This window comes from Heptranchias perlo, chromosome 8 (genome assembly GCF_035084215.1).
Source record: "Heptranchias perlo isolate sHepPer1 chromosome 8, sHepPer1.hap1, whole genome shotgun sequence".
In the NCBI taxonomy this organism is placed as follows: Eukaryota; Metazoa; Chordata; class Chondrichthyes; order Hexanchiformes; family Hexanchidae; genus Heptranchias; species Heptranchias perlo.
Window position 1 is genome coordinate 74852562 of NC_090332.1, and position 23349 is coordinate 74875910.

The 23349-nt window shown below is 44.9% G+C and overlaps 1 protein-coding gene across 10 annotated transcripts in view; it reads left to right on the forward strand.

The window, feature by feature from the left end:
- Window positions 1–23349, forward strand: part of stxbp5a (syntaxin binding protein 5a (tomosyn)) — a 222771-nt gene that overhangs the window by 20797 nt on the left and 178625 nt on the right. For all 10 annotated transcript variants that reach the window (XM_067989326.1, XM_067989327.1, XM_067989330.1 and 7 more), the window contains exons 3-4: window positions 4120–4201; window positions 9631–9731. In XM_067989326.1, coding sequence (XP_067845427.1) covers window positions 4120–4201; window positions 9631–9731 — 183 coding nt within the window. The remainder of the gene's footprint in view (window positions 1–4119; window positions 4202–9630; window positions 9732–23349) is intronic.

Genomic DNA, 23349 nt, shown 5'->3' on the forward strand with positions numbered 1-23349 from the left:
GTCAACCTTGACTCGGCGGTAACACTCTCATCTCCTGAGTCAGAAGGTTGTGGGTTCAAGCCACACTCCAGAGACTTGAGCAGGTGACCTGGGCTGACACTTTATTGCAGTAATGAGGGAGTGCTGCACTGTCGGAGGTGCCTTCTTTCAGGTGAGAAGTTAAACCTAGGCCCCGTTTGCCCCCTCAGGTGGATGTAAAAAATCCCATGGTCCTATTCAAAGAAGAGCAGGGGACTTCTCCCAGACCCCTGGCCAATATTTATACCTCAACCATCATTAGCAAAATAGATTAATTGGTCATTTATCTCATTGTTTTTTGTGGGACCTTGTGCATAAATTGGCTACAGTGTTTACGTTACAAGTTGCTGTTGTTGACTGCATTTCAAAAGTACTTAATTGGCTGTGAAGCACTTTGGAATGTGTAAAGTGCTATAGAAACGCAGTCCCTTTTTAAAATTAAGACAGGAAATTAAAAGAGTACAAATCAAGTGTATTCCAGTAATGAAGAATAGGAAGTGTATCAAAGGGGTGGGGTTCAACAGATGCATAGGGAGATTAGATTAAATTTGAAACGAAGAAGCATTTAGCACTTGTAGGTAGGTAATAGAGAGCCAGGAGAAATATAAAGACTATAGGAAAGTTACAGTGATTAGGCAGGGCGAGAGAGGGTATGAGAGAAAATGAGCAAAAATACATCAAGGGCAGTTGTTTAGGAATATTTCTAGTAAGAGGATAGTTGAGGTAGGGGCAAGGCTGCGAAAGGATGGAGGCATAGCTTGTAGTGGACAGAGAGGGAGGGGCATGGGTACTAAAATACTTAGCTTCAATTCTCACAGAAGAGGTGGATAATGGGATTGTAGAACCACCACCAGGGTTGTGGACAGTTAGTGGGGATGATTATTCAAAGGGCGATGGGATAAAAAATTTACTTAAACGTAAGGCAGACAGATCACTGGGACCTGAGGGAAGCTCAGGAAGAAATAGTAGAAGCTCTGATAACTTCCTAAAATTCTGTGGAAAGGAAAACCGTCCCAAATGGCTGGAGGGTGGGAAATGTGACTCCCTCCTTAGATACGGCGGTGGTGCCAAAGGACTGGAGAATTGCAAATGTTACACCCTTGTTCAAAAAAGGGTGTAAGGATAAACCCAGCAACCATAAGCCAGTCAGTTTAACCTCGGTGGTGGGGAAACTTTTAGAAACAATAATCTGGGACAGAATTAACAGTCACTTGGATGAGTGTGGATTGATTAGGGAAAGCCAGCACAGATTTGTCAAAGGCAAATCGTGTTTAACTAACCTGATTGAGTTTTTTGATGAGGTAACAGAGAGGGTAGATGAGGGCAATGCAGTTGATGTGGTGTATATGGACTTTCAAAAGGCGTTTGATGAAGTTCCGCGTAGTAGGCTTGTCATCAAGATTGCGGCCCATGGAATAAAGGGGGCAGTTGCAACATGGATACAGAATTGGCTAAGTGACAGGAAACAGAGTAGTGATGAACCGTTGTTTTGTGGACTGGAAGGAGGTGTACAGTGGTGTTCCCCAGGGGTCAGTGCTGGGACCACTGCTTTTCTTGATATATATTAATGACTTGGACTTGGGTGTACAGAGCACAATTTCAAAATTTGCAGGTGACACGAAACTTGGAAGGGTAGTGAACAGTGAGGAGGATAGTGATAGATTTCAAGAGGATATAGACAGGCTGGTGGCATGGGTGGACACGTGACAGCTGAAACTTAACGCAGAAAAATGCGAAGCGATACATTTCGGTAGGAAGAACGAGGAGAGGTAATATAAATTAGAGGGCACAATTCTAAAAGTGGTGCAGGAACAGAGAGATCTGGGGGCACAAATCATTGAAGGTGGCGGGGCGGGTTGAGAAAGTGGTTAAAAAAGCGTATGGGATCCTGGGCTTTATAAATAGAGGCATAGAGTACAGAAGTAAGGAAGCCATGATGAACCTTTTATAAAATACTGGTTCGGCCAAACTGGAGTATTGTGTCCAGTTCTGGGCACCGCACTTCAGGTAAGATGTGAAGGCCTTCGAGAGAGTGCAGAAGAGATTTTCTAGACTGATTCCAGGGATGAGGGACTTTAGTTACGTGAATAGACTGGAGAAGCTGGGGTTGTTCTCCTTGGATCAGAGAAGGTTGCAAGGAGATTTGAAAGAGGTATTCAAAATCACGAAGGGTCCAGACAGAGTAGATAGAGAGAAACTGTTCTCATTGGCGGAATGGTCAAGAACCAGAGGGTGTAGATTTAAGGTGATTGGCAAAAGAACCAAAGGTGACATGAGGAGAAACTTTTTACAGTGAGTGGTTAGGATCTGGAATGCACTGCCTGAGGAGGTAGAGGAGGCAGGTTCAATCATGGCCTTCAAAAGGGAACTGGATAAGTACTTGAAAGTAAAAAAAATCTGCGGAGATAGGTGGGGAGTAGCTGGATTACTCTTGCATAGAGCCGGCGCGGACTCGATGGGCCAAATGGCCTCGTTCCATGCTGTAACCTTTGTGAGTCTATGAAAGGGAGAGACAGGGATAAGTTAGGAAATTACAGGCCAGTTAGTCTCACTTTGGTTATTGGTAAATTACTGATGTCTATAATAAAAAATGAAGCCATTAAGCGTTTGGAGAAACAAGTTAATCAGGGCTGGGCAACATGGATTTCCTACACGCAGGCCGTGCTTGACCAACATTAGAGACTTCTACGAATTGACAGAGAATAGGTAAAGGAAGTGCTGTGGATGTGGTTGTATACATTTTGAAGAAGCATTAAATAAGAGAGGAAACACTGTTGAAATGTAGACAAATCCGGCAGCGAATTTGCTTACAGCAAGATCTCACACAGTAATAAGATAAATGATCAGATAATCTGTTTTGATGTTGGCTGAGGGATGTAGACATCAGGAGAACTCCCCTCCTTGTCCTGGAATAGTGCGGTGGCATCTTTTACATCCACCGAAACAGGCAGACAGTGCCTCGGTTTAACGTCGCATCCAAAAGATGGCACCTCTAACAATGCAGCACTCCCTGAGTACTGCATTGAAATGTTGGCCTAAAGTTATGTGCTTAAGGACTGCAATGAGGCTTGAAACAATGACATTCTAAGGGCATGAGTGCTACTCACTGAGCCAAGCTGAGGTTGTGAAGCAGGTAATTAGGAATGAGATTTTAGGGAAGAAAGATCAAACCATTACTTGTATCTTAGGCAACTTTTGTACAGTGGCAGATTAACAGTATTACTGATATCTCAGCCATGTATCATTATAATTTTTTTTACCCTGTGTCATTTATGATGTGATTTTTATATGTTCAGTAAATCGGTGCAGCCACAGGTAAACCAGTCATTACGTTGCAGTGGGACCATGGTAAATACCAGAAATCGAACTTCGGGTCTCAGGCTTGCCGTGAGCAACAAGTTTTTAAAAGAATGCATCTATTTATTTAGCTTCTTCTAGCTGCTGTCTGCTGAAACACAACATTAGGGAATGGAAACCTTGGCACAGTTTTTAAAGATGAATGAAGGTACTGGAGGTGCACAGCAGGAGACGAGAGTTTGGCTGGGACTCTCCATCAGACAATTTACCCATCTGGAACGTTTACTCTTATTTTCTGTCGATCTTTAGGTTTCGCATTTTTCCTTTCTTATGTCAAAAAAATGAATGCACAGAGCGGGCTAAACCTGAATTGCTTTCTGCACGTGTAGGGTTTTGAAAAGAAGAAAAAATACAAAAGGAAAAAAAAACTGGGCAAAGTCAGTTTTCACCCCAAACACCTTTAGCAGAAAGATAAAAGCTGAAAAGTTATGTAATTTGTATGTGTTTGACTGCCACTCCCAGTAAGACCATGCAGCCAGGAAGACCCAGTGATGAACAGATCTTCCTTGCTGCCATTTTTTTTAAATGGCCGCCTATGAGACCCATGCCGTCTGAGCTGGTGGCTGAGCATCCATATAACAGTGGCCTTACGTGGGAGGCCTGTTGTGTTAACAGCATGCTATTGACACTACTGTTACTGAGTTTGCGCGCATAGTAAGAACAGTGCCTCAATGGATTGGCAAATTTATCCTGAGTTTGGTTCGCTGGGAAACACTAACTTTCCTTAACCATGTGAATCCTCAGCTTTGGGCGACCAGGGGTGGAGTGTTACTGCCAGCATGACAGTGGTGCAGGAGTGATCCAACTGCAGTTCTTGGTTAATGAGGTTAGTTCTTTTGGGTTTTTTTGGGGCTTGAGAGGGATTGAAAAAATGCACAACATTTTCCTTTCACCTTTTTTAATCCTGTATGGTTTTGATATTCATTACACAAATAATTTTTAATTTGCCTTTTGGTCACAGCCTTTAAAAAAGATATTTAAATTATATAGCTTAGATAAAAGAAGCATTAACCTAACCAACAGGATCAAATTGGTCTTTTACGTGTTAAGTATGTAAATTCATAAAACCGGACTAGATGCTATTGAGTGAATGAAAGTAATTCTTTTTACAATATGCTTACAATTTCGGCGATGTAATGTGAAAGGAACTGGATTGTATGTTCATAGGTCCAAATCACTGCAACAGAAGTTGAACTTAATTGGGATTTTCCATTTACTTCAAAATGTACTGAACTATGGGCATATTGCACATGATGTGTGATCTGTTGACCCTGCGTGCTCTACTGTCCAAATTCAAGGTCTACAGAATCTTATTTCACAATTTGACAGAAAATGTTTCCTTAAACTTAAGGTGTGTATGTGGCAAGCCTTTCTTGTTTGCATATACAGGATTCAGTGATGCATAATATGTCAGTGGTTCATTGTGTCATTTAATGTGATCAGTACTCAGCTCTTCACCATTCCCCCCCAAAAAAGTGTCAAATATTTGCATGGGTGGTGCCCATTAAAATTTGGTTATGTCACAATGATTGCACTCATCAAAAAAGATAGGTTTGTCATTCTTTCCCATCTGCCTTACTTCCACGTACAACTAAATACTTCATACAAGGGGAAGAACATCTATAGTCCTATCCCTTTCAAGAGCTTGGTGCTACATAAGATCTTTCTTTAACAGGTCGTCCTCTCTGCCCACTGAGCCATTCTCCCACTGTTGCCCGATGGAAGAATTTCTAGTTACATTTGGCTATTCTTTTGTGGAAAGTGCACTTTCTTTCTCTCTCCAATTATTTCTTCTGGTTATTTAAACCCAAGACTCCTTTTCTCCATGACTACCTGCCTCCTGAATATCCTTTCCTTCTTCTCCCTCGCCTCTAATGCCACATGTGAAGAGCTCAGGGATTTCTTTGACTCCTATGATTGAGACCACCCATGCAGCTACCTTTCTAACCACCTCTCCTTCTTCTGATTCCCTGTCACTTTCCTGTTTCTCTCCCATCTCTTGCCTTTCTTCTCTTAAGCTTCCCCCTTTCCACGGTCCACCTCTTGGTCCCCTCCTGGCCCCCATGCTTGCTGACATTGTTAATGGCCAACATTGAGAGAAAACAGGGAACTACAGACCGGTTAGCCTAACATCAGTAGTAGGGAAAATGCTAGAGTCTATTATAAAGGATGTGATAACAGGACACTTAGAAAATATCAACGGGATTAAACAAAGTCAACATGGATTTATGAAAGGGAAATCATGTTTGACAAACCTACTGGAGTATTTTGAGGATGTAACTGGTAGAATAGATAAGGGAGAACCAGTGGATTTGGTGTATTTGGATTTTCAGTAGGTCTTTGATAAAGTTCCACATAAGAGGTTAGTGTGCAAAATTAAAGCACATGGGATTGGGGGTAATATACTGGCATGGATTGAGAATTGGTTAACAGACGGGAAACAGAGTGTAGGAATAAATGGGTCTTTTTCGGGGTGGCAGGCGGTGACTAGTGACGTACCGCAGGGATCAGTGCTTGAGCCCCAGCTATTCACAATATATATCAATGATTTGGATGAGGGAACCAAATGTAATATTTCCAAGTTTGCTGACGACACAAAACTAGGTGGGATTGTGAGTTTTGAAGAGGATGCAAAGAGCGATTTAGACAAGTTGCGTGAGTGGGCAAATACATGACACATGCAGTATAACATGGATAAATGTGAAGTTATGCACTTCAGAAAGAAAAACAGAAAGGCAGAGTATTATTTAAATGGTGTTAGATTGGGAAATGTTGATGTACAAAGGGACCTGGGTGTCCTTGTACACCAGTCACTGAAAGCAAACGTGCAGGTGCAGCAAGCAGTTAGGAAGGCAAATGGTACGTTGGCCTTCATTGCAAGAGGATTTGAGTACAGGAGCAGGGATGTCTCACTGCAGTTACACAGGGCCTTGATGAGACCTGGAGTATTGTGTGCAGTTTTGGTCTCCTTACCTAAGAAAGGATATACTTGCCATAGAGGGAGTGCAGCGAAGGTTCACCAGACTGATCCCTGGGTTGGCAGGACTGTCGTATGAGGAGAGATTGGGTCGACTCAGCCTGTATTCACTCGAGTTTAGAAGAATGAGAGGGGATCTCATTGAAACATACAAAATTCTGACAGGGCTAGACAGACTGGATGCAGGGAGGATGTTTCCCCTGGTGGGGAGTCTAGAACGAGGGGTCACAGTCTCAGGATACAGGGTAGGACATTTGGGACTGATTTGAGGAGAATTTCTTCACTCAGGGTGGTGAACCTGTGAAATTCTCTACCACAGAAGGCTGTGGAGGTCAAGTCACTGAATATATTTAAGAAGTAGATAGATTTCTCGACAAGGCATCAAGGGGTATGGGGAGAGCGCGGGAATATGGTAGAGAGATAGAGGATCAACCATGACCATATTGAATGGTGGATCAGGCTCGAAGGGCCGAATGGCCTACTCCTGCTCCTATTTTCAATGTTTCTATTGTTAATGACTTCCTTTGCTCGAGAACTGGCACTCTCCCTTTCAAAACTCCATCATCACTCCCTCGAAAAAAACACCTTTGACCTATCCGTCCTGCCAATGACCACCCCATCTCTAACCTCCCTTTTTTGGGTGAGATTGCATCGATTTGACTGAGCAAAGCGAAACTTGAAGGTCTTCTGGTGATGCCACCTGAACTCTACTCCTGAGACGAGAGCTCTGCCCATCTGATAACTGATTAACTTTCCCACAGAATCCGGAAGTAACAGCGATTCAAAATTCAGGCACAGGGCCTCCCCTTGACGGCCATTAAAACACTGCTGTAAAAGGAAAAACTGCTGCCCAGAGAAGTGTGAAACATTGCTGTTTGTGGGACCTTGCTGTGCGCAAATTGGCTGCCGTGTTTCCTACATTACAATAGTGACTTCACTTCAAAAGTACTTTGTTGACTGTAAAGTGCTTTGGGATGCAAGTCTTTCTTTTTCTTCATCAGAAATAGACAAGTCTACAGCCAGAAGCTGCCTGAAACCAGGTACAAGTATGGTACGCTTCTTATAGTTTAGTAATAGCCCCCTCACAAAGGATTCTGGGAGCAAATGAATGCTTTCTCATGAGTGATGTTGGTTGAGGGATAAATATCAGCCAGGACACGGGGGAGAACTTTCCTGCTCTTCGAAGTAGTGCCATGGGATCTTTCACGTCCACCTGAGAGGATGGACAGGGTTTAATGTCTCATCTGGAAGACGGCATGTCCCTCAGTACTGCACTGGACTGTCAGCATAGATTTTGTGCTCAAGTCACTGGAGTGGGACTTAAACCCATGACCTCTCACTCCGAGGCAAGAGTGCTACCACTGAGCCACGCTGATACCTTCAAAGGTACCAGGGCAATAAATCAACACAGCAGTTCACTTGTCTTTTCAGTAGACAACCAAGGAACCCTGCTGGGATAATTGCAAAGGCTGTGTACAGACATAAATGATCAGTGTTAATTGCTACTTGTTCAGCAGTCCACCTAATCTGAGATGACTCATCAGCCTTTTGAAGTAGTGTCTACACCTGAGCCAGGGAGTGTGTGTATTTAACATACAGGCTACACTCGCTAAGCATTAATCAAATCGAAGTAACCAAACTGCATGCAAGTACCAAAAATGTAGGGATTCTTGTTTTAAACATGATCGACCTCTCTGAGCTGTTGGCGAGTATTCAAAAACTGACCAGAAATGGAGCTGTTCGTCTCTGCTTGACCAATTTTCAAATAGAAGACTGGTTACTTTGGGGTGAAGCAGAGACGAGCAGCTCCATTTCTGGTCAGTTTTTGAGTACTCGCCCAGGAGCCAAGACACCCTGGACGTTGCGCAATCTTGTCTTTTGGAGTTAAAGTTTGCTTTATGTGTTATTTTGCCTCCCTTGGTTTTTTGTAGAGATCTGCAAAATGTATAGAATAGGGATTCACTGGAAATAATTGGCCCTACTTATCACACAGAAGAAGGAAAGAAAAGAAAGACTTGCATTTATATAGTGCCTTTCATTACCTCAGGATGTCTCAAAGCACTTTACAGCCAATGAAGTACTTTTGAAATGTTGTAATATCAGAAACACGGCAGCCACTTTGCACACAGCAAGCTACCACAAATAGCAATGAGCTAATGATCAGATAATCTATTTTTGGCGGTGTTGGTTGAGGGATAAATATTGGTCTGGACACGGGAGAACTCCCCTGCTCTTCTTTGAAATAGTGCCATAGGACCTATTACGTCCAGCTGAGAGGGCAGAAGGGGCCTCGGTTTAACGCCTCATCTAAAGACGGCACCTCCGATAGTACAGCACTGGAGTGTCAGCCTGGATTATGTGCTCAAGTCTCTGAAATGGGACTTGAACCCACAACCTGTTGAGTCCAGAGGCGAAAGTGCTATCAACTGCGCTATGGCTGACTCCGCAGGGGCCTTGTTTAGTTAGAAGGCCAGATTCTTCTCTGATCGCCTGGCTGCTGAATCAGAAAGGCTGCTAACCCTGTAGTCTGTTACCTCCTATGAGGTAGTGCTGGTACAATATGTGGAGAATGCTGAAAAGAAGAATGGTTCGGTCTCCAAATTTGTACGGTCATCTTCCTTCTCCAGGAGACATCTTCCAAGTATCTGCTTCGAACTTCTGTTTCAGTGAGTGTTTCCTATGTTCTTTTCTCAAGGAAGAGTTTGAATATGTAGAACAAATGTATTTACAGTTATTTATTTTGGAGAAACAGGCTCAGACGGGATGTGATTAAAGTTTTTAAAATGAAGAAGGGATTGAGTGCAGTCTGGATATATGGGTTATTTGAAATGGAGAGGGATGGTAGCACTAGAAAAATTTTTAAGATCTAAATATAGGCGGTTAGGTTAGATGCCAGCATCCTCCAGGACATACTGCCGAGACTTGTAAAAATGGAGTTGCTACAGTCCTTTTAAAAGGGAACATGAACAATTCTTGAGCGAAAGGATGTTACAGATTCCAGGGTAAGTTGCTGCTTTGTTGCGATTATGAGGAGCTGTAGGCTACTGGAGCCTCCCTAGGTTGTCTTGCGAAAGAAATTTCCCAGAGTCTTTTCTAAATTAGCCGTAACTTTTCTTTTCTGTGTTTTTTATTGCCTTTCCCAGGAGATTGCGGGTTAGAGGGCGGGTGAACGGCAGGCAAGGTTGCACTCTTGTCTGGATAGGGCAGGCTTGATGATCTTCTGGCCTTTTTGTGTGTTCATTTGTCGAAAGGTATAATGTATTTTTGCTCTCCTGCAGGGAGCCCTTGTGAGTGCCTTGGCGGATGATACTTTACATCTCTGGAATCTGCGTCAGAAAAGGCCTGCCATACTCCATTCTCTTAAATTCAACAAAGAAAGGTAGAATGACTCTTGCCAGTAAAATCTTCTTTGGGTATCTACTCAATGTGTTCATTATATCCAATGATATGTATTGAAAACCGATTTGAAGATTCATTGCGATGGTTGGAGGTTGGTATTTCGCAGTTCATTCCATCATGAAACTGTTTCCACTAGCAGGAGGGTCGGTAACAGATATAAGGTAATTAGTAAAAGTACCAGAGGGGAGATGAGGTGAAATGTCTTTATGCAGCGAGTTGTTATGATTTGGAATGCATTGCCTGAAAGGGTGATGGAAGCAGATTCAATAGTAACTTTCCAAAGGGAATTGGATATATACTTGAAAAGGAAAAATTTGCAGGGCTATGGAGAAAGAACAAGGGAGTGGAACTAATTGGATAGCCCTTAAGAGCCGACATAGGCACGATGGGCCTTATTGGCCTCTTGCACTGTATGATTCTATGTTTTGGAAAATCCGAGTGTATAATACCTTTTTTAAAGCACCTCCATTAAATTAGTCCGAAACCTCATTCCTTGCTGCAGCTTGTGATTCTTGCTGTGTCGCCCAACGCTCCTTGTCCAAGATAACCAGGAGCTGCACTGCTTCTCAAAGGGAGAGGAGGCAGAATGGGAGGAAAGTCATCCCAAGGCTACACTCGCGTGCAGCGGGACGCATGTGAGTGGCTTTGGAAGCAGCTGGCACCCTGGGCCACAGATGGTGTCTATTCCATTGGGATTGGGGGGCAAAGAATAACAAAGCAAAGCTCCCATCCCTCTTATGAGAATGTAGCTGCTGTATATGGGAAGGTAGGCTGTCTGCAATTCAATGATGTTGAATTATTATGAGCGTAGGAGGCCGTAGAACTGAAGTTGTGGTTTGGTTGTATCGGTTTCCCTGCTCTTTTGAATATGTTCAGTAACAATGCAGCCTGCAGATTAGAGTGACTGCAAGTAATCTTGAACCACACACTCTGAACAGCAAACATTCCCTTGCCACAGAAAAATTTCCCTTACTGCTGTTTCTTTGGTTTTACACAATGGGAATTCACTGTGTAAATATCAAGAGTTAATCCCTTTTGTATCAGAGGATGTGTTACTTGTGCACAAATTGTGTACATGGAATCCTGCACTCATTTTGTGCCCTTTCACTCCCTTGTCATAAAACTGTTCACTAAAAGTTCAGGTTTTATTCCTTTCTCCTCCCTATCAGCTTTCCTCTTTTCCCCTCACCCCGACGTTATGGCTCAACCACTCATTGGTTAAATTCACTCAGGCATTGGGAAGCCCAAAGTTGAACTGTTGATGTTTTTTTCCTCAAACTGAAAGAGCAGAAAATGAGTTGGTAGCAGAGAAAAGGAGGGTAGCTGAACATGGATATCGAATGAGAATACACAGTTATGTTGGATAATTCCAGCTGGGTGGAAAGAGGTGACCGAGTATTTGTTGGTCCAATAAAGGGCGAGCGTTTATCATCCGGGAGTCTTCCAAACTGTAGGGCATCTGTTTGCGCTCTGTAGTATGAAACTTGTAACAAGTATATGGCAGATATTTCTGTGTTTTGTACATGTCTGTTATTTAAGATAACTATGGTTTAAAAATGAATTCTGGGAGGAACCCAGGTTCCTGTGGCTGTGGTGACCAATGCAGTTAACTGGTGTCAAAATCTGACCTGGACAGCATAGTTAATGAGGATAGTCAGTCTGTCTCTCGCTCTCGCCCTGACTTTGTTGACTCTGCGGTATCAAGCTGTGGTTTTTTTTGGAGTTTTTTTTTACTATGGTGTGACTGTAGAAAAACTATCCTGCTGCTATGAGGCACTGTTTTTAGGCTGATTCTTTTCCAACTCCAAAAAATGTTATGGTGGATTGAAGAAATCCTTAACAAAACCCTCTGGTTTAAAAAGTTTATCTGGTGTTAATGAGCTTGCTTACCCACTGTTATTGTGTATATGATATATGCTTGTCAGGAAAGTCATAGCAAGTGCCTTTAGTAACTGAGTGCCTAGCACTTTTCCACAGTGCTCCCCTTTGGAACCTGGGCACCTGGCACTTTTCCATGGTGTGCTCCCCCTTTTATACCTGGGTGCCTGGCACTTTTCCACAGTGCTTCCCTTTAGTACCCGGGTGCCTGGCAATTTCCTCGGTGCTCCCCCTTTGACACCCATTTACGTGATCTTTTTCTACGTTGCTCCCCCTTTAGTACCGAGGTGCCTGGCACTATTCCGCAGTACTCCCGTATTAGTACCCGGGTGCCCGGTGTTTTCTATGGTCCTTCCCCTTTAGATTAGCCTTACTGCACATAATCTTCACAAAAATGACATTGATGGAACGTGTGAAAGCACAGATGGGTTACCATGTGTTCCCCTAACTGGCTGACTGGTCAGAGCAATACTTTTTGTAGGTTGTGATCTTGCCCTTGTGTTCAGTTTGTAGTTAAACCTGAGGGTGCCTGAAAAATCAGTTTAGGACATAACTCAAGTCTGGCTGAAATATTGAGGACAAATCTGTTTCTGATGAAAGACCATCCTTTCCAAATAAGCATAAATAGGAGAGCTGCAGGTTAAATTAACGTAAATGGGGAATCGGTGTAATGGGTAAAACGGGGCCATTTTCTGAGGGTGTGCTGATTCAGTTTGACAGTTGTCCAGTGAGATGGATGTTGAATATTGGTGATGTTTTCAGTGAGAGTAGTGTTATTGGTGCTTCAAAAATTTTTTAAACAAATTTTTTTGTGAAAATTTTAATTTTAATCATTGCTGATAGCATCATTGCAGGAAGAAGGCTGAGGGGCTGTTGCTGACTTACCCTCCTGAGCTATTGTGCAGCAGAGATAATTGTTGTAACATCCTGCAAATGAAGACAGTCTACTGATAATTCAAAGTCCTTTTTTTGAGATTAAAAAAAATTGAATTATCTAGTCATGTGAAATGAGGAACTACTGAATTAAAAGGACTAGACTGTATCAGAACTAACTTAAAATAAAACAATAGAAACAGATAGAGGGGACAAAGAAGTTTCAGATTTGGTGTTGAAAAGGGGTTGCTGATGTTTCAATGTTTGTGTTGAAAAGTAAGTTTGTATTACCAGAGCTGCTGGTGCATTTCTTCCTATGGAAGCTACAGGAAGGAAGGGCAGTCTGTCAGGACATTTTACTACAGTAAAGGCACTATATAAATGCAAGTTGTTGTTGTTACAATGGGTAAATAGGTTCCTGTCACCACAAATAAATGTAAAAAAAATACTGATCTCCAGCATAGTGCTGCAGTTCTTTCATTCTCCATTGTATTGATAAATTTAACTATTTCTTCATCAGTTTATTGAGTACTAGTACCGAGTACTGGTCCCGAGCAACAGAACGCATTCCGAGCACTGATCTTGAGTAACAGACCGTATCCCGAGTACTGGTCTCGAGTAAGAGTGTATCCTGAGTACTGGTCCAGAGCAACAGTGCGTATCCTGAGCACTGGTCCAGAGCAACAGTGCGTATCCTGAGCACTGATCCCTAGTAATGGATAAAGGATTGGTTAGCTAACAGGAAACAGAGAGTAGGCATAAATGGGTCATTTTCAGGTTGGCAAGATGTAACGAGTGGAGTGCCACAGGGATCAGTGCTGGGGCCTCAACTATTTACAATCTATATCAATGACTTGGATGAAGGGACCGAATGTATGGTTGCTAAATTTGCTGATGACACAAAGGTAGGTAGGAAAGTAAGTTGTGAAGAGAACATAAGGAGTCTGTAAAGGGATATGGATAGGTTAAGTGATTGGACAAAAATTTGGCAGATGGAGTATAATGTGGGAAAATGTGAACTTGTCCACTTTGGCAAGAGGCATAGAAAAGCAGTATATTATTTAAATGGCGAGAGATTGCATAACTCTGAGGTATAGGGGATCTGGGTATCCGAGTACATGAATCACAAAAAGTTAGTATGCAGGTACAGCAAGTGATTAGGAAGGCAAGTAGAATGTTGTCATTTATTGCAAGGGGAATGGAATATAAAAGTAGAGATGTTTTGCTACAGTTGTACGGGGCATTGGTGAGACCACATCCAGAATACTGTGTGCAGTTTTGGTCTCCTTATTTAAGAAAGGACATAATCGCTTTGGGGGTGGTTCAGAGAAGGTTCACTCGACTGATTCCTGGGATGAGCGGGTTATCTTATGAGGAAAGGTTGGACAAGTTGGGCCTGTATATACAGTACCGGTCCGTGTCCCGCGCACTGGCATCGAACGTCGGATGGTTTGCTGAGTACAGGTACTGAATACCAGACCGCATCCCGAGCATTGGTACTGAATATCGGACCCAATCCCGAGCACTGGTACTGAATATCAGACCCAATCCCGAATACCAGTACCCGAATGCCGGGATGTGTCCTGAGTGCCAGGCCATGTCCCAGGTACCGGAACTGAGTGCCGGGCTATGTCCCAAGTACTGGCACTGAATGTCAGGGGCCGTGTCCGGAGTGCTGTCCTGTTCAGGGTGCTGATACTGGAACTTGTACTGAGTACCAGAACCAAGTACAGAATAACCAAATTAGTGAATACTAGAAATAAATGCTGGTACTGAGTATTCACAGCATGTATATAGTTTCAAATGGGAGCTGAAATGACAAAAGGTAATGTAGCTAACTTTGAGTAAACAATTTGTTCCAGTCTTCTAAATGTGAAGCTGCTAAAAAATGGGCAGGCTTCAGGCAACGATTGAGCATCAGGTGCGGGAGTCACAATTTTCTCAAGAAAACCGGGTCTTCCGCTTTTGCTCAAATATTTCTTTCTGACCTCTTTTGGCTTTCCCCCCGTTCGTCGTTACTTGGTCCACTTTGGCTTCTTTGCCTCTGTCTTCCCTGTTCCTTCAGCTTGCCCTGTATTAGACCTAATTGCCTGCCCATTTCTTGGTCCCACAGTGCTGTGGCAGGGTTGACTTTTGCAGTTTTTTAAGCAGAACTCGGTGTTATTTTTTATTCGTTCATGGGATGTGGGCGTCGCTGGCGAGGCCGGCATTTATTGCCCATCCCTAATTACCCTTGAGAAGGTGGTGATGAGCCGCCTTCTTGAACCGCTGCAGTCCGTGTGGTGACTGTTCTCCCACTGTGCTGTTAGGAAGGGAGTTCCAGGATTTTGACCCAGCGACGATGAAGGAACGGCGATATATTTCCAAGTCGGGATGGTGTGTGACTTGGAGGGGAACGTGCAGGTGGTATTGTTCCCATGTGCCTGCTGCTCTTGTCCTTCTAGGTGGTAGAGGTCGCGGGTTTGGGAGGTGCTGTCGAAGAAGCCTTGGCGAGTTGCTGCAGTGCATCCTGTGGATGGTACACACTGCAGCCACTGTGTGCCGGTGGTGAAGGGAGTGAATGTTTAGGGTGGTGGATGGGGTGCCAATCAAGCAGGCTGCTTTATCTTGGATGGTGACGAGCTTCTTGAGTGTTGTTGGAGTTGCACTCATCCAAGCAAGTGGAGAGTATTCCATCACACTCCTGACTTGTGCCTTGTAGATGGTGAAAAGGCTTTGGGGAGTCAGGAGGTGAGTCACTCGCCACAGAATACCCAGCCTCTGACCTGCTCTTGTAGCCACAGTATTTATATGGCTGGTCCAGTTAAGTTTCTGGTCAATGGTGACCCCCAGGATGTTGATGGTGGGGGATTCGGCGATGGTAATGCCGTTGAATGTCAAGGGGAGGTAGTTGGACTCTCTCTTGTTGGAGATGTCATTGTCTGGCGCGAATGTTACTTGCCACTTATGAGCCCAAGCCTGGATGTTGTCCAGGTCTTGCTGCATGCGGGCTCGGACTGCTTCATTATTTGAGGGGTTGCGAATGGAACTGAACACTGTGCAATCATCAGCGAAACCCCCATTTCTGACCTTATGATGGGGGGAAGGTCATTGATGAAGCAGCTGAAGATGGTTGGGCCTCGGACACTGCCCTGAGGAACTCCTGCAGCAGTGTCCTGGGGCTGAGATAATTGGCCTCCAACAACCACTACCATCTTCCTTTGTGCTAGGTATGACACCAGCCACTGGAGAGCTTTCCCCCTGATTCCCATTGACTTCAATTTTACTAGGGCTCCTTGGTGCCGCACTTGGTCAAATGCTGCCTTGATGTCAAGGGCAGTCACTCTCACCTCACCTCTGGAATTCCACTCTTTTGTCCATGTTTGGACCAAGGCTGTTATGAGGTCTGGAGCCAAGTGGTCCTGGCGAAACCCAAACTGAGCATCGGTGAGCAGGTTATTTGAGTAAGTGCCGCTTGATAGCACTGCCGACGACACCTTCCATCACTTTGCTGATGATTGAGAGTAGACTAATGGGGCGGTAATTGGCCAGATTGGATTTGTCCTGCTTTTTGTGGACAGGACATACCTGGGCAATTTTCCACATTGTCGGGTAAATGCCAGTGTTGTAGCTGTACTGGAACAGCTTGGCTAGCAGCGCAGCTAGTTCTGGAGCACAAGTCTTCAGCACTTCAGCTGGGATGTTGTCGGGGCCCATAGCCTTTGCTGTATCCAGTGCACTCAGCCGTTTCTTGATATCACGTGGAGTGAATCGAATTGGCTGAAGACTGGCTTCTGTGATGGTGGGGATTTCGGGAGGAGGCCAAGATGGATCATCCACTCAGCACTTCTGGCTGAAGATGGTTGCAAATGCTTCAGCCTTGTCTTTTGCACTCACGTGCTGGACTCCGCCATCATTGAGGATGGGGATGTTTACAGAGCCTCCTCCTCCCGTTAGTTGTTTAATTGTCCACCACCATTGACGACTGGATGTGGCAGGACTGCAGAGCTTTGATCTGATCCGTTGGTTGTGGAATCGCTTAGCTCTGTCTATAGCATGTTGCTTCCGCTGTTTAGCATGCATGTAGTCCTGAGTTGTCGCTTCACCAGGTTGGCACCTCATTTTCAGATACGCCTGGTGCTGCTTCTGGCATGCTCTTCTACACTCCTCATTGAACCAGGGTTGATCCCCTGGCTTGTTGGTAATGGTAGAGTGAGGAATATGCCGGGCCATGAGGTTACAGATTGTGCTGGAATACAATTCTGCTGCTGGTAATGGCCCACAGTGCCTCATGGATGCCCAGTTTTGAGCTGTTAGATCTGTTCTGAATCTATCCCATTTAGCACGGTGGTAGTGCCACACAACACGTTGGATGGTGTCCTCTGCGAAGACGGGACCTTGTCTTCACGAGGACTTGGCGGTGGTCACTCCTACCAATACTGTCATGGACAGATGCATTTGCGACAGGTAGATTGGTGAGGACGAGGTCAAGTAAGTTTTTCCCTCGTGTTGGTTCGCTCACCACCTGCCGCAGGCCCAGTCTGGCAGCTATGTCCTTCAGGACTCGGCCAGCTCGGTCAGTGGTGGTGCTACCGAGCCACTCTTGGTGATGGACATTGAAGGCCCCCATCCAGAGTACGTTCTGTACCCTTGCTACCCTCTGTGCTTCCTCCAAGTGGTGCTCAACATGGAGGAGGACTGATTCATCAGCTGAGGGAGGACGGTAGGTGGTAATCAGCAGGAGGTTTCCTTGCCCATGTTTGACCTGATGCCATGAGATTTCATGGGGTCCAGAGTCAATGTTGAGGACTCCCAGGGCCACTCCCTCCTGACTGTGTATCACTCTACCGCCACCTCTGGTGGGACAGGACATTACCAGGGATGGTGATGGATGAGTCTGGGACGTTGGCTGAAAGGTATGATTCTGTGAGTATGGCTATATTCGTGAGGAGGCCTTTGCAGGGTCGACTGGGCTTGGTTTGCCGTTGTCGTGTCCGGTGCCAAGTGGTCCGTCCGGTTTTATTCTTATTATGACTTTTCGTAGCGGGATTTTACAACTGAGTGGCTTGCCATGCCATTTCAGAGGGCAATTAAGAATCGTCCACATTGCTGTGGGTCTGGAGTCACATTTAGGCCAGACCAGGTAAGGACAACAGGTTTCCTTCCCTAAAGGACATTCGTGAACCAGATGGGTTTTTACGACAATCCGGTAGTTTCATGGCTACCATTATTGATACTAGTATTTTAATTCCAGATTTTTATTTAATTAATTGAATTTAAATTTGCCAGCTGCCGTGGCAGGATTTGAACTCATGACTTTGGATTTTTAGTCCAGGCCTCTGGACTACAAGTCCAGTAACATAACCACTATGCTACCGTTGCCACATACTGTGTGATGAAGGGAGCGAACCGCTATCAGAGAATTGAAGAGTAAGTCTTCTGATTTTGAACATTTAGAAAATCAACCACCCAAGTAACACAGAACTAGCATCATGCTAAGCTTAGTGTTGCCAACTCTGGTTGGACGTATTCCTGGAGGTTTTATCACATGACCTCCTGCCTCCAACCACCCCGCCCAGTCAAACATCCTTTTATTCCACATCTCCAATATTTTTATAACTAATAAACAAAAGCATTAAAAAGAAAATGAAAGAACACACCCTTTTTTTTAGTGTCACTAAGCTATTTCTCCCAGGTTGCTCACAGCAGCGTCCAAGAGAATAATCTTCGATTCCGAGAGACTCTAGGGCAATCCTGGAGGGTTGGCAACCGTAGCTAAGCTTGGACTTGTTCACCAATACTGGTGTTGGTCGCCTGAGAATCAGCAAAAGAAGGGAGAGAAATGGAAAAGCAGAGTCCCTGGAACTAACTCCAGAGAAATCTAACTCAAACTCGGTCGGTGGTAGGGGCTTCCTTTTGGCCCTCGGGGCCAAAAGAGAGAAAGGGCCAACCAATATCTGATAGATAACATTTTAACCATGACTTTTATCCGATGTGGCTCATGTGACACTAACTAAATTGGACATGGTGGCCCTCATAGTAACATGTTCTTTTATCTCCTGACTGCAGCAGTTGATGTAATCACCACAGCTTAACACAAGGATCTGATGAAATGATCCTTCTGATGGCTCACAACTTGCACTGCCATTGCAGGAGGAGGGACAATGAAGGTCGGACATTGCCATAAGACGGCAAATATTCCTCAAAAATATTGCACAACACTTCAGATCAGAGAATGAGTAACCTCAGCAGGAAGTAATGGCAATTTTGTTTCATGCAAGAGTAGAATGAGGCAAAGTGCAGAGACTGGAAGGGGAGGATTGATGTCCTTTGGTCCTCAGATAGAGGGATGACTAAGTATTATTTAATCACTTGAACTTTGTGAGAAATTGGATGCGTTAAAGAGGAAGCTCCCACCCCATGTGATTAAAGGAGCCCTGCACCCCACCCCATGTGATTAAAGGAGCCCTGCACCCCACCCCATGTGATTAAAGGAGCCCTGCACCCCACCCCATGTGATTAAAGGAGCCCTGCACCCCACCCCATGTGATTAAAGGAGCCCTGCACCCCACCCCATGTGATTAAAGGAGCCCTGCACCCCACCCCATGTGATTAAAGGAGCCCTGCACCCCACCCCATGTGATTAAAGGAGCCCTGCACCCCACCCCATGTGATTAAAGGAGCCCTGCACCCCACCCCATGTGATTAAAGGAGCCCTGCACCCCACCCCATGTGATTAAAGGAGCCCTGCACCCCACCCCATGTGATTAAAGGAGCCCTGCACCCCACCCCATGTGATTAAAGGAGCCCTGCACCCCGCATTTTTAAAAAAAACTAAATGGCCAGTCAGCATTGACCTTTCAAATTCATTCTTGGGATATGGGCATCATTAGCAAGGCCGCCATTTATCGCCTATCCCTAGTTGGCCTTGAGAAGATGGTGGTAAGCCACTTCCTTGAACCCCTGCAGTTACCATGCAGTGAAGGTGCTCCCACAGTGCTGTTAGGTAGGGAGTTCCAGGATTTTGACCCAGCGACAACGAAGGAAAGAAAGACTTGCATTTATAAAGCACCTTTCACGACATCAGGATGTCCCAAAGCACTTTACATCCAAAGAAGTACTTTTCAAGTGTAGTCACTGTTTTAATGTAGGAAATGCAGCAGTCAATTTGTGAACAGCAAGCTCTCACAAACAGCAATGAGATAAATGACTGGGTAATCTGTTTTTTCATGATGTTGGTTGAGGGTTAAATGTCTGTCAGGGTACCTGGGGGATCTCCTCTGCTCCTCTTCGAAATAGTGCGATGGGATCTTTTACATCCACCTGAGAGGGCAGATGGGGCCTCGGTTTAACGTCTCATCTGAAAGGTGGCACCTCCGACAGTGCAGCTCTCCCTCAGTACTGTACTGGAATGTCAGCCTAGATTTTGTGCTCAAGTCTCTGGAGTGGAACTTGAACCCACGACCGCCTGACTCAGAGGCGAGAATGCTACCCACTGAGCCACGGCTGACACCTTGGAATGGCGATGTATGTCCATATCGGGATGGTATGTGACTTGGAGGTGATGGTGTTCTCGTGCACCTGCTGCCCTTCAACTACAGTGGTCTGCAAGAAATTCAGATACTTCTGCAAAATTTTCTTATCGGGAATGAGTGCACTGGATACAGCAAAGGCGATGGGCCCCGACAACATCCCAGCTGTAGTGCTGAAGACTTGTGCTCCAGAACTAGCTGCGCCTCTAGTCAAGCTGTTCCAGTACAGCTACAACACTGGCATCTACCCGACAATGTGGAAAATTGCCCAGGTATGTCCTGTTCACAAAAGCAGGACAAATCCAATCCGGCCATTTACCACCCCATCAGTCTACACTCAATCATCAGCAAAGTGATGGAAGGTGTCGTCGACAGTGCTATCAAGCGGCACTTACTCACCAATAACCTCCTCACCGATGCTCAGTTTGGGTTCCGCCAGGACCACTCTGCTCCAGACCTCATTACAGCCTTGGTCCAAACGTGGACAAAAGAGCGGAATTCCAGAGGTGAGGTGAGAGTGACTGCCCTTGACATCAAGGCAGCATTTGACCGAGTGTGGCGCCAAGGAGCCCTAGTAAAATTGAAGTCAATGGGAATCAGGGGTAAACTCTCCAGTGGCTGGAGTCATACCTCGCACAAAGGAAGATGGTAGTGGTTGTTGGAGGCCAATCATCTCAGCCCCAGGACATTGCTGCAGGAGTTCCTCAGGGCAGTGTCCTAGGCCCAACCATCTTCAGCTGCTTCATCAATGACCTTCCCTCCATCATAAGGTCAGAAATGGGGATGTTCGCTGATGACTGCACAGTGTTCAGTTCCATTCACAACCCCTCAAATAATGAAGCAGTCCAAGCCCGCATGCAGCAAGACCTGGACAACATCCAGGCTTGGGCTCATAAGTGGCAAGTAACATTTGCGCCAGATAAGTGCCAGGCAATGACCATCTCCAACAAGAGAGAGTCTAACCACCTCCCCTTGACATTCAACGGCATTACCATCGCCGAATCCCCCACCATCAACATCCTGGGGTCACCATTGACCAGAAACTTAACTGGACCAGCCATATAAATACTAAGAGCAGGTCAGAGGCTGGGTATTCTGCGGCGAGTGACTCACCTCCTGACTCCCCAAAGCCTTTCCACCATCTACAAAGCACAAGTCAGCAGTGTGATGGAATACTGTCCACTTGCTTGGATGAGTGCAGCTCCAACAACACTCAAGAAGCTCGACATCATCCAAGATAAAGCAGCCCGCTTGATTGGCACCCCATCCACCACCCTAAACATTCAATCCCTTCACCACCGGCGCACTGTGGCTGCAGTGTGTACCATCCACAGGATGTACTGCAGCAACTCGCCAAGGCTTCTTCGACAGCACCTCCCAAACCTGCGACCTCTACCATCTAGAAGGACAAGAGCAGCAGGCACATGGGAACAACACCACCTGCACGTTCCCCTCCAAGTCACACACCATCCCGACTTGGAAATATATCGCCGTTCCTTCATTGTCGCTGGGTCAAAATCGTGGAACTCCCTTCCTAACAGCACTGTGGGAGAACCGTCACCACACGGACTGCAGTGGTTCAAGAAGGCGGCTCACCACCACCTTCTCATGGGCAATTAGGGATGGGCATTAAATGCTGGCCTCGCCAGCGACGCCCACATCCCGTGAACGAATAAAAAAAAATCAGACGATAGCCGCTGTTTCATCCCTTTGTCCTACTCCTAAAATCAGAAGTGCTTGGGAGCCTAAGAAATGAATGAATGAAATGCCTGAGTTAAATGAGATGCGAAAGTTGGAACTTCTCCCCAAGCCTTTTCGTTGAGAATCCATGATGAAGGGCTGAGACCCATAGTGTAGGCATTACCAAGATTGAAGTGTAATAAGGATGAGATAAGTTGGGAAGGTAATGACTAGGTGGCACCGGGTCTGGTTTTTAAAAGTTCAAAGATTGCAGAAGGAAAGACTTCTGGAAATAAAGGAGTTCCTCAGTTTTAAGTTGTGGAGAAAAATCAGTTGGTATATTGGACTCTGCAGTGAGTGTTGATTCCAACACAGTCAGAGTTGGTGGTTGGGGGGTGGAGGAAGAGGGAGAACAAACAGAGCAGGATAAAGGAGGAAAATTTAGAGGAGCACTTGAGACAAATGGTGTTGTTTGTCTGTGGCTTATCGGCTTTCTCTGTGCTACGTTACATAGCTTAAGATTCATATAGCACAGAAGAAGGCCATTCGGCCCATCGTGATTGTGCCGGCTCTTTGAAAGAGCCATTCAATTCGTCCCATTCCCCCGCTCTCCCCATTGCCCTGCAATTTTTTCCTTTGCAAGTGTATAGAATCAATTCCTCTTTGAAAGTTATAGTTGAATCTGCTTCCACCACCCTTTCAGGCACTACATTCCAGATCTTAACAACCCGCTGCGTTACAAAATTTCTCCTTATCTCTCCTCTGGTTCTTTTGCCAATTACCTTATATTTGTGTCCTCTGGTTACTGACCCTCCTGCCAGTGGAAACAGTTTCTCCCTATTTACTCTATTAGAACCCCTCATAATTTTGAACACCTCTATTAAATCTCCCCTTAACCTTCTCTGCTCTAAGACAAACAGTCTTAGCTTCTCTAATCTCTCCACTTAACTGAAGTCCCTCATCCATCCCTGGTACCATTAAACAAAAAAGGTTCCTTTAGGAAACATACCACCCTCAGCAGCATGATGGGAGAATGGCTTCGATTCTTTTGGCTCTTCACAAAGTGTATAAGGTAAAAAGAAACAGTCGAGTCAATACAGTTGATTGTTAACAGATGTGTATTTCTGGGTAAATAGTCATCGAGCACACCCAAGTCCTAGAAACAATTAACAATTGGTGAGCCAATCTAATCACGATAGCCCTAAGAAAAGGTCTTCGACCTGAAACATAAACTCTGTTTCTTTCTGCACAGATGTTGCCTCACTTACTGAGCTTTTCCAGCATTTTCTGTGTTTATTTCAGATTTCCAGCATCCAGCAGTATTTTGCTTTTGATTTAGCCCTAATTTAAACAGCATTTGTCAAACATCATTGACATGCTGTTGTGTATGTATAATGGAGTTTATGGTCCTTGTTTGAGTAAAGTGCCTTTTGTCATGCAGATTATGTTTCAAAGGGTTTTATTTATAAGAATCTGACATTTGATGTACTATTTTTTTTCCCATTTTGACCTGGCCACAGAGACTACACAGCTCTGTAGATAGGAATACCTATGTAATTCAGTGAAAGAATGTAACTGGCAGGGATAGAATGGTTACTCCCCTTCTGAGAAGTGTCTGTCCATCCTTTTCTTGGAAAGATCTGTTAAGAAAGCCAG